Consider the following 17,582-nt stretch of genomic DNA (forward strand, 5'->3'; position numbering starts at 1 on the left):
TCTATCTCACCCTCTCTGACATTCTCTGCGCCTGACGGAGGGGCTGTGAGCAGAGGTGCTGTTTGCCTAGTGGATACGGACGCACCTCTAAGAAATGCCGCTTTATCGCAGTGCTTCCAAAAGCACACTTATTGATTTTTTGATGGTTTGCTTTAATCTCGCTCTGTCTCTCTGACGTTCTCTGCGCCTGACGGAGGAGATGTGAGCAGAGGGGCTGTTTGCACAGAGGCTGCTTGCTTAGAAGATACCGACGCTCCTCTAAAAAATGCCGCGGCAAACTTAAAAGCACACGTATTGATTTTTTGATTGTTTGCTTCTCTTTGCGAGCGCTCTCTCTCTGAAATTCTCTGCTCCTGAAGAGAAGAAGATCTGTTTGCATTCTTTTAATTGTGAGAAAGAACTGTCATCTCTGTCTTGACATGGAGCACAGTTTGAACTTTTGACTAAAGGGTGTTATTTCATGTCTAGAGGGCTCTAATAACGTTAACAGTGTAGGAGACTTTATAAGGGCTTAAAATATATAAAAATAACTACACAAACATATGGTTTCTACTTCGCGGATTTTCACCTATCGCGGGGGGGTCTGGAATGCAATCCCCGTGATCGAGGAGGGATTACTGTATACCATTTTTATGAACTTGGCTATATATCAATTTCTGAAAGTAATCATAAAGTATTAATAAAAAGTTACACATTTTGAGCATTCAATCAGAATACAAATCTGAATACATTAAGGACTGTATATTCTGTATCTACAAAAAAAAAAAAAAAAGTACTCTGCCCCACACCAATCACCCATGTTTATCCATACTTTTAGTGGAGCAGAGCGAGGAACAAACATGAAGGCAGGAATTTCTCAGTATCTGTAAATTACAAAAATTATAAGTGAGAGCAAAAATGTGGTTTTAACAAACATCTTCACTAACTTGTTGTGGCAGGCTCATCCTCTGCCATTGCACGTGCTCTTTTCGGTTTGTGGGATCGTTTTGCAACTCGCTCTGCATACATCTGGGATTTCAGGATCTCGAACTGGACACGTTCTTCCCCCTGAAAAGAAAGCCAAATACTGTAAAACAGGAAAAGGGAATGTCTTTGTTGCTATGTGCCTATTTTTGTGTAGCGATTTAACAAAACACTATACTTTTGTTCAAAAACTGTTTCTCAAAAACTAAAGAGCTTCCTTTACATATTTCTCAATCAAGACTTATAGTAAAAGACTATACAAACATTAATAAATATAAAAAGTTTAGATTATTAAATGTAACCTGTTTTCTTAAGTTTGGAAGAAAATGTAACTTTTTTTTAAATCATGAAAAAAGATACACTATTTGGTTATAAGCAACTTACAACATTGATTTTAGAATAAAGTTGTCTTTCGGGTAACATTTTACTATTTATTGTTTGAAGCAAAAAATTCATTTTTCAGTTACCAAAATCTAGTGTTGCCAAGTACCCTTCAATGTACACTGCAGCACCATCACAAAGTAGACTCACTTTGTTTATCTGTTTACCTGTGATGTCATGCTTGTTTTGCCATGTTGATAATGCATAAAAATCAGGATTATTTGTCCCATAGGAATTTCAGGGAAAAAGAGGGTAGATTTTAAGGCACTACATTGGCAAATAAGTTTCTGGGTTGAACATTGAATGCTATTACAGGCAGAGGTTTTGGAACCAATGGAAGTCTTTTAAAAGGGTATAAGAAACACAAAAACAAGCATCATTAATAGGTGCATTGTACCTAAGTGGCAGCTGTGGTACTGAACAGTAGCTACTTAAAGCAGAACTCCCTGATCAACTCTAACCTGTAGGTCCACTACTAGCAAGGACACAATTTCTTACCACAATGCTTACTAATAAAAAAATGTTACAAATTTGTAATTGTTAAGATTTGTGGGGGGATATGGTTATTTTTGCTAAATGTTTTGCAATATGTATTTTTGCATTTATTTGCTCATCTGAGTTTCTTGTATTGCTGATATTAACATAACTCCATTTTGTGAAGAAGGTGAAGAGTTTAGGATGAAATGAAGAATGCTTGTCATCTCAAAAAAGTCTGTGAGGTGTAGCAAGTCAGAATTTGTAGGTGGCACTTGTTAAAGTTATGGAATGAGTTTTAAATTGGGTTCATTTATTTATTTTATTAATTTAAAATGGTTGAACAATTGATTTCAGAAAAATATCCACAAAACTTGATTATACCAAATAATAAACATTTTCTGGAACATAAGGTTGTCCACCAAATAAAACTAACAAACAATGAAAGTTATGTCCTGTCTCAAATGTTTCAATGCAGGATGCAAAAATGTGATCCAACAGATTATATTCTATTGCTCAGAAATGCATCCACAATTTCTATACATCTGTGCAAGTAAAGGAATAGCAAATACATGGTAGAAGCTGTTCTACACAATGTGGGGGACGTGGAGCAAACTTTAAGGATGGGGCCTAGCGCAAGATATTGAGTAAACAGGCTGCACTCAGTTCTTAAAAAGGGAAACTGTCATTTCTTTTGGTAAACATTCAGAACCAGTAAAGCTAGCTTTGTATGAAAATAAGGAAGGGACAGTTTGAGAGATGTGTAAACAGGTAGTTTTTCTTTAGACAGAAGGTTCTGATACAGTCATATGAAAAAGTTTGGGAACCCCTCTCAGCCTGCATAATTATTTACTTTATTTTCAACAAAAAAAAAAAAAAAAGGATAACAGTGGTATGTCTTTCATTTCCTAAGAACCTCTGAGTTATGGGGTGTTTTCTAAACAGAGATATTTAGTGAAGCAGTATTTAGTTGTATAAAAATTAAATCAAATGTGAAAAGCTGGCTGTGCAGAAATTTGGGTTCCCTTGTGATTTGAAAGCAAGTACAGTGGGTACGGAAAGTATTCAGACCCCCTTCAATTTTTCACTCTTTGTTATACTGCAGCCATTTGCTAAAATCATTTAGATTAATTTTTTCCTCAAAATAATTTTTGAAATTGTTGCAGATTTATTAAAAAAGAAAAACTGAAATATCACATGGTCCTAAGTATTCAGACCCTTTGCTCAGTATTTAGTAGAAGCACCCTTTGAGCTAATACAGCCATGAGTCTTCTTGGGAAAGATGCAACAAGTTTTTCACACCTGGATTTGGGGATCCTCTGCCATTCCTCCTTGCAGATCATCTCCAGTTCTGTCAAGTTGGATGGTAAAAAAATCCAAAGAATTAAGAGTGGTTCCTAAACTTTTTCATATGACTGTATGTATTGGAATTTGTCAAATGGAGACACAGTGAAAGGATGTGCTAATATATTTAAGAAACCTGTTGGAAACTGAGAAAAAAGCTGCTGTTTTAGGCTGTACTTAATATACAGGAAATTCTTTTGATAAGATTCCACCTTGTGATGAGTACTTACCGAGAGCTCCTTCTTTCTTTCTTGCAAAAACTTTGCTCTCTTCTTCTTTCCCCTTATAGCTAGGTCAAACTCCTGCAAAGCCTTTCCCACTGTAAAGTTAATGAAATATTACACAGTTAAAACAGTAGCAGTGTATAATAAGTTCTCCTTTCTCATTAGCACCTACTGAGAAAGGAAATACACATTACGATATATACATCATAAGGATGGAAAACTGGAAATTGTCAAAAAGATAAGAAAGGAAGGAGTGCAAATAATAGCAGGCATTGAATACATCTGCCCACTGGATAACTTAATTTAAGAAGTTAAAATATATGGGCATAAGCAACGTGCAAAAAGCTCACTAAGTTTAGTGAAAATCAGGTGTATCCGGCATGAGTTATGTGGTGCTGAACCTGTCATCTTTGATGCAACTAAAAACTCATTTCAAAATATACTGTATAATGTGCCTTTAAATGAAAATATGACCTTAAGTACATAAATTCTGATCAATCAAAAGTAATCATGTACAATTTTAGGTATATGACTAAACGTCAAATTAAAAGCTTACTTTACAACAAAAACTCATCCTATCTTCATTGTTACTTAGAAGACAACACAGACAAAGAAAATGAGACTAATTTCTTTAACAGTAGATTTTAACAGATTTTTCCCTTTCAGTAGGTCAAGGGAACAATATCTAGCAGTCTCCTTGTATATGTACTTGCAATTGCTTGCTTGTACAGAAAATATGTATACTATCCTCAATTTACTGTAAAAACGCATAATTCTTAATGTTTAACATAAATACAACTGTTTGCTTACTTGAGAAAATACCTCACTAATATTTCCTTGAATATATAACTTTTCTGAGTTTGAGAAGTTCATTTGATACATGGTTAATGAGCTACATGTTAACTAAATGGATATTACTAGTTAAAATCACTCATCTTTCCTTATGAATATTGTGTTTTACCACTGTGATAGCACAATTAATATTTTATTAAAATTTGTGCACAACAATAAAATGATAAAAAGAAAACATACAAGAAATTAAGACAAGAATATAACACAGAATACAAAAAAACTAATCATAGAACATAAAAATAAATTCAAAGCAATAGAGGGCAACGGTAATCATTATTCACTGTTAATTAGCAAATGCACAACAGTAAAATGAGTCTATAAATTCATTCTAAAAGCAGAAATCCTAAACGATTAAGGAATTGTTCTCAGTCTAGACCAAAAAACAACAAGCACATTTGCTTTCTGTATATGATTTTGTCTGTGGAAGTGCAAGGAGGCTGGATGATCAACATATAAGGAAACCTACTGTGTTATGTTGAGTAAGTAACTGGTAGGTAGACTGGGGCAGTTTTGCAAATACATCCCTATTATGAATTTTAAAATTGTTTCTCTCTTACTACAGGCCAGTGTAGGTGATAAGACTGAAGTAAAATGAATGCAATTTTGTGAGAAAATGTAAAAGCAATAAATAAGCAAATATAATTAAAAATGCATTTAAAAAAACATAAGGAAAGCTACTACTTATTATAAAGACAACTGATCTTTCTAAATTAGGCAGTCTCATCAAATTAGAAACAAGATACAGCATTTATACAGCAGCAGCCCTTGTAAAAATGCTATAGTTTCACAATAATTATAATTGTGCTATTGCACATCCGAAGACAGAGAAAGACATAAAAGCAACTAATCTGTGAAATAAAATTGAAATATACAGTTCATGCTAGGACTCCAGGAAGCCTAATCAGGTTATCTGCATGTTGGATGCTTAGATTGATCATTATATTATTTTTTCAAAGATAGTGTTTTTTTTCCCTCCTACTTATTTCTCATTCCAACATTTTGTCAAGACTCACTTTTTTCTTTTTTGCGCTCTTCGTGTGACTGAAACCAGGTCCTGGATGGCTGGCTCTCTTTTTCATTTCCAAGTTTCTTCTTAGCAGAGCTTATCTAATCATGAAAAGCAAGACCATGGACACATCACTGAAGGTTGGTGATATATGGTTTCAAAACATTAGATAATAATGAATTTTATAATACTGTTGTTATTAAAGTACAACTGCTACCTTGAAATCCATGACTCTTATTATACTGAAACTTTGGGTACAAGTTTCAATGCTTACAGTACAACCACAATGGGAAACAAAGTAATATCCACAATGCTGCAATCATGAACATCCCCTGGCATATTATTTATGATAAATTAAAATTGAATTAAATAATATCTATCCACAGATCCGTTAATTCATTAACATACTTATTCAGTTCGGATCACTGGGAGCTAGTGATCAGCCCAAGAATACTGAGAGCAAATAAGAACCAATGCTTTAAGGAGATTACAGAAACCATAAACCTAACCTATGCAATTGTATATCAGGGGAAAAAAATAACTTGTACTTGTTCATGAAAGAGGTCTTGGATAAAAGTTACTTTCAAAAGAAAGACTAAAAATTTTAGAAGTGATTTATAATTGTTCAATGATGCCACACATCTTCTTAAAGCAGAAAGGCAGAAACTGGAAGGCAAATGGAGAACAACAAAACAACAATTTTATAAGTGTGCATAGTTTGATTGTATTCAATGTTATACAAAATACTAGATCAAGGTACACTCTGACTCTCACTACAAACAGATAAAAATATAAATGACCTTAAAGTTTTACTTCCAAAGACCAGTTAACCTGAAAAGTAACAAACTGGATTCATTCAAATTAATGTGACTTAATGCTAGAAGCACTGACTGATGGAGGATGTTTTAAAACCCCTTATCAAGCGGGGTCATTTTTGCTAAATCGCTTGTAATTCGACCTCTCTAAATTAGAATCATTGCTGTTATTGAACTATCTGGAGTATAAACACATGTTTGGTCTCTTTGTAAAGGTAACATTCTCTAGTTTCACCCTTAGTAGTCAGAATCACTGTAGGTGTGACTGATCAAAAGTTATGCACATTAGAACTCACAAAAAACGAATTTGTTTGTTTTCGCCTAAGTTTTTTTATGAAAATAAAGCTGCAGTAGGTAGGTGGGGACAGAAACACACTATGTACCAACAGAATAACTTGTTGACTACTCACATTTCAAATTTGAAAAGAATACCTGTAAAAATGACATTTTTACACCAGTTTTTATGTGGGCATGCCCAGGTGCTTTTTAGAGGGACCATTGTCCACATTTTGGAATGTATGGAAAAAGTGTAATAACTTTTAAATGCTTCAACCCACATGTATCAATGAGGGCTCTACTGAAAGCTTACACCTAAAGGAATCTATATCTACACACAGTGTCACTCTATTAGTTATAAAAATAATAAAAACAATAAAAAATACACATTTCTATGTAAAAATAGTCAATACAAGTCTTATGGGCCAAAAATATATATATATTTTTATTTTTACTTTTTTTTTTATAAAATGCACACAAACTATATACATTTCTTTTACAAACTGTTACAACACAGCTCAGCGTTTTCCATGTGCCACTTGATGGCAGCAATCACTAGCAAGCAGAAAGCACAAGGGCGTGTCACATGTCGCTCTCTGCCATTAGACGTCTTCTGGGCCGATTGATTACTTTCACGCCGCGTACATGCATCTATTATTTAATCAAGAGTGTATTTACGTTTATCGGTACGCTTATTCATATTTAAAATGGGAAAAAACTTGGCGAAATCACAATAAACAACCACGCACCAACTCTGCAGACTGGCACAAATGCCACCTTCACGCAGCTCCGATCGTTTTGTTTACAAGTTAGTATGGCAAGTTACATATCAAAATGCTCGGCTGCTCATTGGCTGTAAGTTTTGAGTGTCACTCACAGTGTCCAATCAAACTGGTAGATTCTACCAGGGTTTGGAGTTGTACATCATCGTTCAGCTGTCTGTGACACTCGTTGGCTATACGAGGTGCCAGTCAACCCCAGACCCGTCGTAATTGGCCAACTTAGGTGTCGATCAGAAGCTAACACTTCCGTGTTACATGCGGTAGCATGGTTATCGCCGACAGAAACAAATTACGTCTGATATGATCAATAGAACTGAAAAAAAATTACGTAGCTAGTCTCAAGTTATGAAACGTTTTCAGAAGTTTTTGTCCCTTTGAGGATATATCGTGTGTTTTGGACCTAATCGTTTTACTGGATTATATTCGCTGGAGCCTTACGGACAGAATGGGATCAATACTGCTCGGAAATATTGATGTTTGACTTGCAGGGGGTCTTCAAAGGTAGGGAAAGTCAACTCTTAAAAGTATGTACTTCTCTGTAAAAAAGGCTTTAGTGTCAGTGCTGTGGTTGTTGTGTGTCAAAATGGTTTATATCATCGGTAAGACGAGACTTTGAAGTTTCATTTGATGGGTAGTATGTCGAGATGCATGGCAGATGGGCATGCACACATTACTGTAACGTTTTTAAAACGCTGTTATGTCCCGGGACCGGTACGTGTGCGCGTTAAGGGGTTTTTAATAAGGCAGAAAAAATAAGATTGCAGCACGCAGTCAAAATCCACATTCAGAAATGTCACAACTATAAAAACAATTATATTGACTTTCTTTTAATAAGTGCAAAATATGTCAAGTAAAAACTACAACCTCACACAATGTAATACCAAAAATAATTTTTAATTATACTACAGGGGTGGGGATCGATTTGTTCTTAACTTATTTTTTCTTTTTGTAAAAACTTGATTGATTTGTATGGATTGTAATAAAATTAATAAAAAGGAACAAAAAAAAATTATACTTCAGGCCCTTTACTATTTTGCCCCTGAATGTGGCTCATATTTCTTAGGAAATAAGAGCTGGGCATCAGTTTTTGTAGACATCCGAGTACTAACCTGAGCCTCTGAGCGGCATATTTCACGCTCTTCTTTCTCTAAACGCATCACAGCATAAATATCCTTCTCAAGTTTCTCAATTCGGTCACGAAATTTTAACACAACATCTGAAAGAAGGAAAAGTTAACTATTAGCATGAGAAGTAAGCTTCAGTGAAAAAGGACACTAGGAATGTTTGCTTTCCTAAAAATTCAGAAAAGGCAGCTTTGTACAAGAAGTCTTAGAAATTCTTATTTCTTTCAAATTAGATATACTTAAGTAAGCAATCTTGTCATTGTCAAATAAAGGGCTTTTATAAAGCAGATAAAAATGATGGAAAACAAACTGCTGTTAACCTTGAGGAATAACTCGTGCTTTCACAGGGGTCTTTGCCTTCTTCACAATTTCCTTTAACATCTTTCTTTCCTGTTCCCCTACAAGAGACACTGACCGTCCCACCTTCCCAGCTCTTGCTGTGCGACCCACTCTGTGGACATAGTGCTTGACTGTGTTGGGCATTGTAAAGTTGATTACCTGTCAGGAAAAAGGGGCAAAATTCAGACAAACTTTTCAGAACAGAATATAAACATCCATTCACGGGCAACTGGGCAACAACCAACTCCGTGAAAAGACAACTGGACGACAGACAACTCGTCAAAAAGACAACTGGGTGACATCCTTTACCAGTTAGGTAATAGTTAAGTTCAAAGAGATTTTTTTATTATATTTAAATGACAACATAGGTCGCTGTAATATCCATCGAATCCCTTGCTTTATGAGAGTCCCAATACATTGAGAGTTAAGATATTCCTTAAGCCATACGCACAGGTCACCTTTAATATTCTAAATAATGTTATCATGCAATTACAATCAATACAATTTATTATAAAGGATTAGCAAATTTGGTTGCAGAAGATAATGTAAGACAGAGTTTGTTTCATCTGCAGAATAAAGTACCTTTGTCAATTACAAATTTATTTTCAACATTTTAAATCACGTTGTCATTTAAATATAATTAAAAAATCTTATTGAACCTATCTATTACCTAACTGGTAAAGGATGTTGCCGAGTTGTCACCGAACCATAAAAATCAGTGCGTTTTCATGCACACACATACAGTGCATCTGGAAAGTATTCACGGCGCATCACTTTTTCCACATTTTGTTATGTTACAGCCTTATTCCAAAATGGATTAAATTCTTTTTTTTTCCTCAGAATTCTACATACAAAACTCCATAATGACAACATAAAAAAGTTTACTTGAGGTTTTTGCAAATTTATTAAAAATAAAAAAATTGAGAAATGTACATGTAACATAAGTATTAACAGCCTTTGCCATGAAGCTCAAAATTGAGTTCAGGTGCATCATGTTTCCCCTGATCATCCTTGAGATATTTCTGCAGCTTAATTGGAGTCCACCTTTGGTAATTTAAGTTGATTGGGCATGATTTGTAAAGGCACACACCTGTCTATATAAGGTCCCACAGTTGACAGTTCATGTCAGAGCACAAACCAAGCATGAAGTCAAAGGAATTGCCTGTAGACCTCCGAGACAGGATTGTCTCAAGGCACAAATCTAGAGAAGGTTACAGAAAAATTTCTGCTGCTTTGAAGGTCCCAATGAGCACAGTGGCCTCCATCATCCGTAAGTGGGAGAAGTTTGAAACCACCGGGACTCTTCCTAGAGCTGGCCGGCCATCTAAACTGAGCAATCAGGGGAGAAGGGCTTTAGTCAGGGAGGTGACCAAGAACTAGATGGTCACTCTGTCAGCGCTCCAGAGGTCCTCTGTGGAGAGAGGAGAACCTTCCAGAAGGACAACCATCTCTGCAGCAATCCACCAATCAGGCCTGTATGGTACAGTTGCCAGACGGAAGCCACTCCTTAGTAAAAGGCACATGTCAGCCTGCCTGGAGTTTGCCAAAAGGTACCTGAAGTACTCTCATACCATGAGAGACAAAATTCTCTGGTCTGATGAGACAAAGATTGAACTCTCTGGTGTGAATGCCAGGCGTCACGTTTGGAGGAAACCAGGCACTGTTTATCACCAGGCCAATACCATCCCTACAGTGAAGCATAGTGGTGGCAGCATCATGCTGTGGGGATGTTTTTCAGCGGCAGGAACTGGGAGACTAGTCAGGATAAAGGGAAAGATGACTGCAGCAATGTACAGACACAATCTGGATGAAAACCTGCTCCAGAGCGCTTTTGACCTCAGACTGGGGCGACGGTTCATCTTTCAGCAGGACAACGACTCTAAGCACACAGCCAAGATATCATAGGAGTGGCTTCAGGACAACTCTGTGAATGTCCTTGAGTGGCCCAGCCAAAGCCCAGACTTGAATCCGATTGAACATCTCTGGAGAGATCTTAAAATGGCTGTGCACCGACGCTTCCCATCCAACCTGATGGAGCTTGAGAGAGGTGCAGCAAAGAGGAATGGGCGAAACTGGCCAAGGATAGGTGTGTCAAGCTTGTGGCATCATATTCAAAAAGACTTGAGGCTGTTATTGCTGCCAAAGGTGCATCGACAAAGTATTGAGCAAAGGCTGGGAATACTTATGTACATGTGATTTCTCAGTTTTGTTATTTTTAATAAATTTGCAAAAACATCAAGTAAACTTTTTTCACGTTGTCATGGGGTGTTGTGTGTAGAATTCTGAGGAAAAAAATGAATTTAATCCATTTTGGAATAAGGCTGTAACATAACAAAATTTGGAAAAAGTGATGCGCTGTGAATACTTTCCGGATGCACTGTAACTGGAAAAAGGTGAGTAACCTGGTTGGGGCAGAAACTAGCTCCTTAAAAACAGGCATTTACAAGCAAAAGTCATATTCAGGAGTTAGCTGTTCAATGTTGTTTCAAGGGATGTGAATAACTTGAGTTATTTTTTGTTTGATTCTTATATCTTTTAATAGTTTTACTAATAATGAAGTAACAATAATTGCATTTCTTTAGTTTTAACAAAATTGAAAAAAAATCTTTTATCAATATTTTTATATTTTTAAGGTAAAAATTATTAATTTCTCTTTCTCTGACAGATTAGCAAAAACGTCAAGTACCCCATGCATCACATCAAAATCAAATAAGCCTGTTCTTACCGTTTTAACTCCTTCTATATCCAGACCTCTGGCTGCTACATCTGTTGCTACAAGGATATCAATCTGTTCATCTTTAAATCGGCTGATCAAGAAAAAAAATATTTTTTAAATTTATACAGTCAAGAATGAATATTTAGCTAAAAACTTTACTAAAATGTAAGTCAGGGTTTTGGTCACCCTTATACTTGACACATGAAAATGACACAGGGCCAACCCTTTCAGGAACACTGCGTTTTTTGAACAGTTGTGCTAATAAGGTTACTAATTTCAAAACACGTGACTTCTATTGGATAGAATAAAGGAGAATAAAGGAACTTGTACCGAAGACCTTCAAGTCGCTGCATCTGAGAAAGGTTCCCATGGAGCTCTCCTACTTTCAGGCCCAACAATCCTAGGAAGATATGCATTCGATGGGCCTGTTTCTTGGTTTGTGTGAAGACCATCACATGATCAGGGAAAGTTCGAGTCAACAGAGCTATGAGCAGAGAGAACAACAGAAATTTATTGATAGAAAACATGTCAAGGATATATAGTTAAATATATATACAGGTAAAATTCCATTACAACAAACTACCAGGGACTTAAAAAATATTTTGTTGTAACGAAAATTTCATTGTAATGAGATTCTGTCTTTGTTACTATAGTGCTTTCTTTAACTTGTGTCCAGGTTTTGCAATCATTTGCAATCATTTCAATATCTTCTTTCATGTTAATTTTAATCTCCTGCCTATAAATTATGCTGATGAGAATTTTCGTCAGCATTTCTTTGCGATAATACACTTTCAGGGTGCAAATGATGCCCAAATCCAATGGCTGAAGCACTGCTATGCAATTGGGTGGGAGGTATTCAACGCGAACATTATCTAAATGTGGAAGCATGTTGTGGGCAGCACAGTTATCAATCAGGAGCCAAATCATCCTTTTCTTCTTCATATTGTGAAGTTTCTGAACTCTAAAGACCAAACCCAAACCCCCCAACAAGAACGTTTCTTGGGGGAGGTCCCAAGAAACATCAAGTTTTTTGAATGAGGGCCACATTAATAGGAATGTTTCTTAAACGAGCATCACTGAACCACATAAAAACTGCTTTTTCGACGTCTTTATATGAAGCAGTTCACATACGTTTTGCGACCCAAGATTTTTCTTCGAAGAAAGTTGACAGTGTCGATGGCGAAATTCCGAATTTACTGGGAACGTCTTTTTTCTTTTTGCTGCAATCGAGAGCTGCAAAAAATTAGGTTTTTTATTTTTCTAATATGAACTGTTATTGTTTTTTCGTGTCTGCCGTTTCTATAGGAGGGTGACAATGAGTTAAATTCCAATGGATGTTTTTCAAATGTTGACGAGCAATATGCAAAAGGTATCACTGAAAATTGCAGGAAACAAAAAAGAAAAAAACAGTAGGAAGAAAATTCAAAGAAAGAAAAAAAAAATAGTGTTTCTGTTTGGGGATCGTTGTGTACAACTGAGCTGCGGCCACAGAACTAACTACTCTGTGGATGATTCATTCAAGCATTTCAAGGTCTTTCGTGCACTTTGTTGTAATGAAAGTATCTGCTGAATGTACTTCGTAGTAACAGGATTTCTATAGACTCGTGTCATATGGGGAAGCTGTCGGGACCATAAAAATACTACACTGTAATGAAAGTTTTATTATAAAGATATTCGTTGTAATGGAATTTTACCTATAGTTAAATATATATTAAATATAGTTAAATGATGCAATATGAACAGGCCAGTTTCACCACAATTTAGAATGTTTACATTAACATTATAACCTTTTCAACATTGCAAAAGCATATACAGAACATATACCATACTACAGTATATTACAGTCATTCAACTTGTCTTAGAAAAATATGCATTTTAGCATTCATTATTTAATATGTAACTTTACAGCATGCTCTAGCTGGGCTAGGCTTTGAAATGTACAGTATGGGTAAATGTCCCAGTTTTGAAAAATGTTTTAACTTTTTTACAGTAACAAAGTTAAGAGAAATTCATTTTTCTAACGTAAAACACAATGGATTAAGCATTACAGTGCATCCGGAAAGTATTCACATCACATCACTTTACCCACATTTTGTTATGTTACAGTCTTATTCCAAAATGGATTAAATTCATTTTTTTCCTCAGAATTCTACACACAACACCCCATAATGACAATGTGAAAAAAGTTTACTTGAGGTTTTTGCAAATGTATTAAAAATAAAAAAATTGAGAAATCACATGTACATAAGTATTCACGGCCTTTGCTCAATACTTTGTCGATGCACCTTTGGCAGCAATTACAGCCTCAAGTCTTTTTGAATGTGATGCCACAAGCTTGGCACACCTATCCGTGGCCAGTTTCGCCCATTCATCTTTGCAGCATCTCTCAAGCTCCATCAGGTTGGATGGGAAGAGTCGTGCCCAGCCATTTTAAGATCTCTCCAGAGATGTTCAATCGGATTCAAGTCTGGGCTCTGGCTGGGCCACTCAAGGACATTCACAGAGTTGTCCTGAAGCCACTCCTATGATATCTTGGCTGTGTGCTTAGAGTCGTTGTCCTGCTGAAAGATGAACCGTCGCCCCAGTCTGAGGTCAAAAGCGCTCTGGAGCAGGTTTTCATCCAGGATGTCTCTGTACATTGCTGCAGTCCTCTTTCTCTTTGTCCTGACTAGTCTCCCAGTTCCTGCCGCTGAAAAACATCCCCACAGCATGATGCTGCCACCACCATGCTCCACTGTAGGGATGGTATTGGCCTGGTGATGAGCGGTGCCTGGTTTCCTCCAAACGTGACGCCTGCTCGGACATGAACTGTCAACTGTGGGACCTTATATAGACAGGTGTGCGCCTTTCCAAATCATGTCCAATCAACTGAATTTACCACAGGTGGACTCCAATTAAGCTGCAGAAACATCTCAAGGATGATCAGGGGAATCAGGATTCACCTGAGTTCAATTTTGAGCTTCATGGCAAATACTGTGAATACTTATGTACATGCGATTTCTCAATTTTTTTTTATTTTTAATAAATTTGCAAAAACCTCAAGTAAACTTTTTTCCACGTTGTCATTATGGGGTGTTGTGTGCAGAATTCTGAGGAAAAAATGAATTTAATCCATTTTGGAATAAGGCTATAACATAACAAAATGTGGGAAAAGTGATGCACTGCGAATACTTTCTGGTTGCACTGTATAATTATGGTTAAAGGTCAATGCTCTAATACATTCAAGTTATCAGGCTTGGGCCAGAATATTTTGAATTTTAATTAGCATAGTTAATTAGACTAATGTTCAAACATTTGTGCCACTTGACAATGTTTTTGAGGTCACCCTTTGGTAAGATAAGTGAGATTTTACATAATTTACTAATTATATAGGTGTTGGTTACACCTCGAGGTAGACAGGAACAAGTCATGTATTAAGTAAGCCATTTTAAGCAAACTTAAAATGAAATCTGATACCCAGAACAAGATAAACATGAAATATGCTCAACAAAATAAAGGTGGCAAAAGAAAAAAACACAAACCACCTAATTAATTCTTTCCAAGATTTGTCAAGAATGTGACAATATAAAGATTGTGACATTATAAAAATTACAATTAAGAGAATGAAAAACTACAAAAGTTACAATTTTACTGTTCTTTACACTAATCTATAAAGATTAATAAATATACCTACAAATAAAATGAAGAGACATCTTTTATTTTAATAATTGTTGAATATTCAAATAATGTTTGAAGAGCGAGAGAAAATCATCAACATGATTTAATTTTTTGGGAAATTTATTTTGTATATTTCTTACACTGCCCCAAATGCCCTATCATTTGTTTCACTTTACTATAGGAAAAGTTTACTTTTCTCACCTTTTGAGCACAAGTGAGTCATGCATTACTTTATAAGGTGGCACTCAAAAAGTTAAAGGCATCTCCCTATAATGTGGACAGCAAACCTACATTTTCCTCTATGCCTTTTTTATGCACAATATAAAAACCCACACTATGGTACTGATCATTCAGGTTTCCAGTGTTTTAGTATAACCTTTACCATTTCATTTGCATAAAAAAAAAAAAACACAATGATAAAACTACATTCAGCCTGCTTCTCTTATACATTCTAAATAGACACTTTTCTTGCAAAGCTGGGAATCAATGCAAAGCAGCACTTTTGTTTGAATAAATGAGACAAGATGAAGACATCTTTGTGATTTTTATTGTCTAAACTTCATTTTAAAATAATCAAGCAGAGATGTATGTTTATGGAATTTGACTTTGGACAAAAAGATTAAAAAATGAATTTAAACAGTGAACTGAACTGTAAACAAAACACACATGTATAGTATTTTTAAATAAATAATCATTTATTTTTGATTAGAAGTTGACAAAATAAGTATTTTGGAAGTGGTCTTGCAATGAGTTAAACTGTATAAAGAAAAAGTAAGTGACAAAATATATTTTATATCACCAGTGCATGTTTGTGATCTAACTATGGTCACATTGCAGCTCCATTCCTTGATAAAACAAAGTCTCATTTCACGATTTCAGTGCTAACTCAGACATATAGGAAAGTTCAACTTTATCACATATTGGACAGTCCAAGTCTTAAAGTTTCTTCATCTGCAAAATAATTGGCTAATTATGAGGTACTTTGTGAATATGTAAGTGTTTTTATAATCAGATAATCCTTTAATTGCCCAAATCACTTACCAGCAACAACAGCCTCCCGATCCCCTTCCCTATTTGGTCTAATTCGGATAAACTCCTGCCGGAGGTATGGAGCCACATCAGTATTGCTGTTTACAAATATTTTGACTGGATGATTCAGAGATACAGCAGCCAGATCTTTTACCTGAAGAAAATATGAGACAAAGAATGAATAAAACCTCATAACCGCAAAAGAAGGCAAACTTCCATAATATATAACCAGTTCTGTATCCGTCAATTGTAGGTTAATCTTGTTCGTTGAACAAGAAATATACAGACAACTGAACATTTAATGTCGTTTCTGATGACAGGAGATGGTGGTGTGATAAGAGGTCTGTGATGAAGCTTAATTTTGAAATAAATAATTAGGTCCCAGATCATGCAGGTTCAAAATGGGTGTGGGTGTTTGTGTTTGTTGGGGGATTTGTTATGGAGTGTATTACTACGACTGAGCAACAAAGAGGAGTGGGAGAAGTCACTGAGGTTGTGCAGCATCTCCCAGGTGACGCTGATGGACTGGCTAAGGGAGATGTGAATGGAGTTCGGCAGGGATTCTTGCAGGTGCCTACGGACTGGCGGTAGGACTCCAAAACTGGGGGAAGTGTAACAGTGGACCTGTAGTCAGGAGGTCCTGATGGACTAAGCTGAGGAGACGCCAGATTTTAGGAAGATGCACTAGAGCTCCTGTTTAAAGATGGATGCAGAGTTTCCTGCCATGACTTTAACCTTGTTTTTATGGAATATATTTACTGCTTATGTTTAACCTCCACATAGCACCTGTTTTAATAGATTATTTATTTATTGAACTTGCAGTGCACTTTTGAATACTATTTTTTTTATCTTGCTTTTATGAAAAACACTTAGCCCTTCTGTATCAGCCCTTTGTTGATTGTGTGTTGCCTTATTTGCCCGGCTCATATTGGTTTACGACTATCAACAGTTCTGGGTTCAAGAGGCTCCCTGATGCAACCTGGCAAAGTGCAGCCGCTACAGGAGTGAGTTTGGTAGGCAGTCACTTTCCTCCATCGACTGATGGAGACATATTAGAGAGGTCAATAACAAATTGTTACCAAAGAAAATTCTCCAAAAACAGATCAACAATATTTCAATTAGAACTAGTCCAGCTATTTTAAATCCAACTAAACAAAATCGTGCATAAATCTCAATCAAATTTTTAACTTTCAAACCCGAAAAGAATAAACCTGGAAAGTACCATTAAGCCAAAGGAGGAGGAGAACAGGCTAATAATAATATTACATTTACATTTTCAAGTTGAAAGTTATTCAGTACATAGGCTTTTGAATTGTTTTTTGATTTGTATTACTGCCCATCTTTCAAGGCACATTTCTTCCATAAATTGTCACTGAAGGCAATACAAGTTCAACAATTGTTCTTTTTGATGGCACAATTATACAATGACTACTTATATCTGTAGAAAAAACGTACTCTGACAAAACACTGTGTTGATCCACACAAACCAACAACATATGCTAAAATGCAATTAACAGGAGAATAAAATTAAGGTAAAGGGTGTGAGATGTAGCGCCTAGGATAAGGAACATTAAATATCAAGTTTGGGGGTTGAGTTCCT

At 35.9% G+C, this 17,582-nt stretch overlaps 1 protein-coding gene across 1 annotated transcript in view; it reads right to left on the reverse strand.

Moving 5' to 3' along the window:
- ddx27 (DEAD (Asp-Glu-Ala-Asp) box polypeptide 27) overlaps nucleotides 1-17,582 on the reverse strand; it is a 71,226-nt gene that overhangs the window by 7,879 nt on the left and 45,765 nt on the right. Inside the window, exons 11-18 of the mRNA XM_039734910.1 lie at nucleotides 15,995-16,136; nucleotides 11,627-11,780; nucleotides 11,306-11,387; nucleotides 8,562-8,739; nucleotides 8,227-8,333; nucleotides 5,252-5,345; nucleotides 3,393-3,481; nucleotides 927-1,047 (exon numbers count right to left, since the gene is read on the reverse strand). Coding sequence (XP_039590844.1) covers nucleotides 927-1,047; nucleotides 3,393-3,481; nucleotides 5,252-5,345; nucleotides 8,227-8,333; nucleotides 8,562-8,739; nucleotides 11,306-11,387; nucleotides 11,627-11,780; nucleotides 15,995-16,136 — 967 coding nt within the window. The remainder of the gene's footprint in view (nucleotides 1-926; nucleotides 1,048-3,392; nucleotides 3,482-5,251; nucleotides 5,346-8,226; nucleotides 8,334-8,561; nucleotides 8,740-11,305; nucleotides 11,388-11,626; nucleotides 11,781-15,994; nucleotides 16,137-17,582) is intronic.

This window comes from Polypterus senegalus, chromosome 14 (genome assembly GCF_016835505.1).
Source record: "Polypterus senegalus isolate Bchr_013 chromosome 14, ASM1683550v1, whole genome shotgun sequence".
In the NCBI taxonomy this organism is placed as follows: Eukaryota; Metazoa; Chordata; class Cladistia; order Polypteriformes; family Polypteridae; genus Polypterus; species Polypterus senegalus.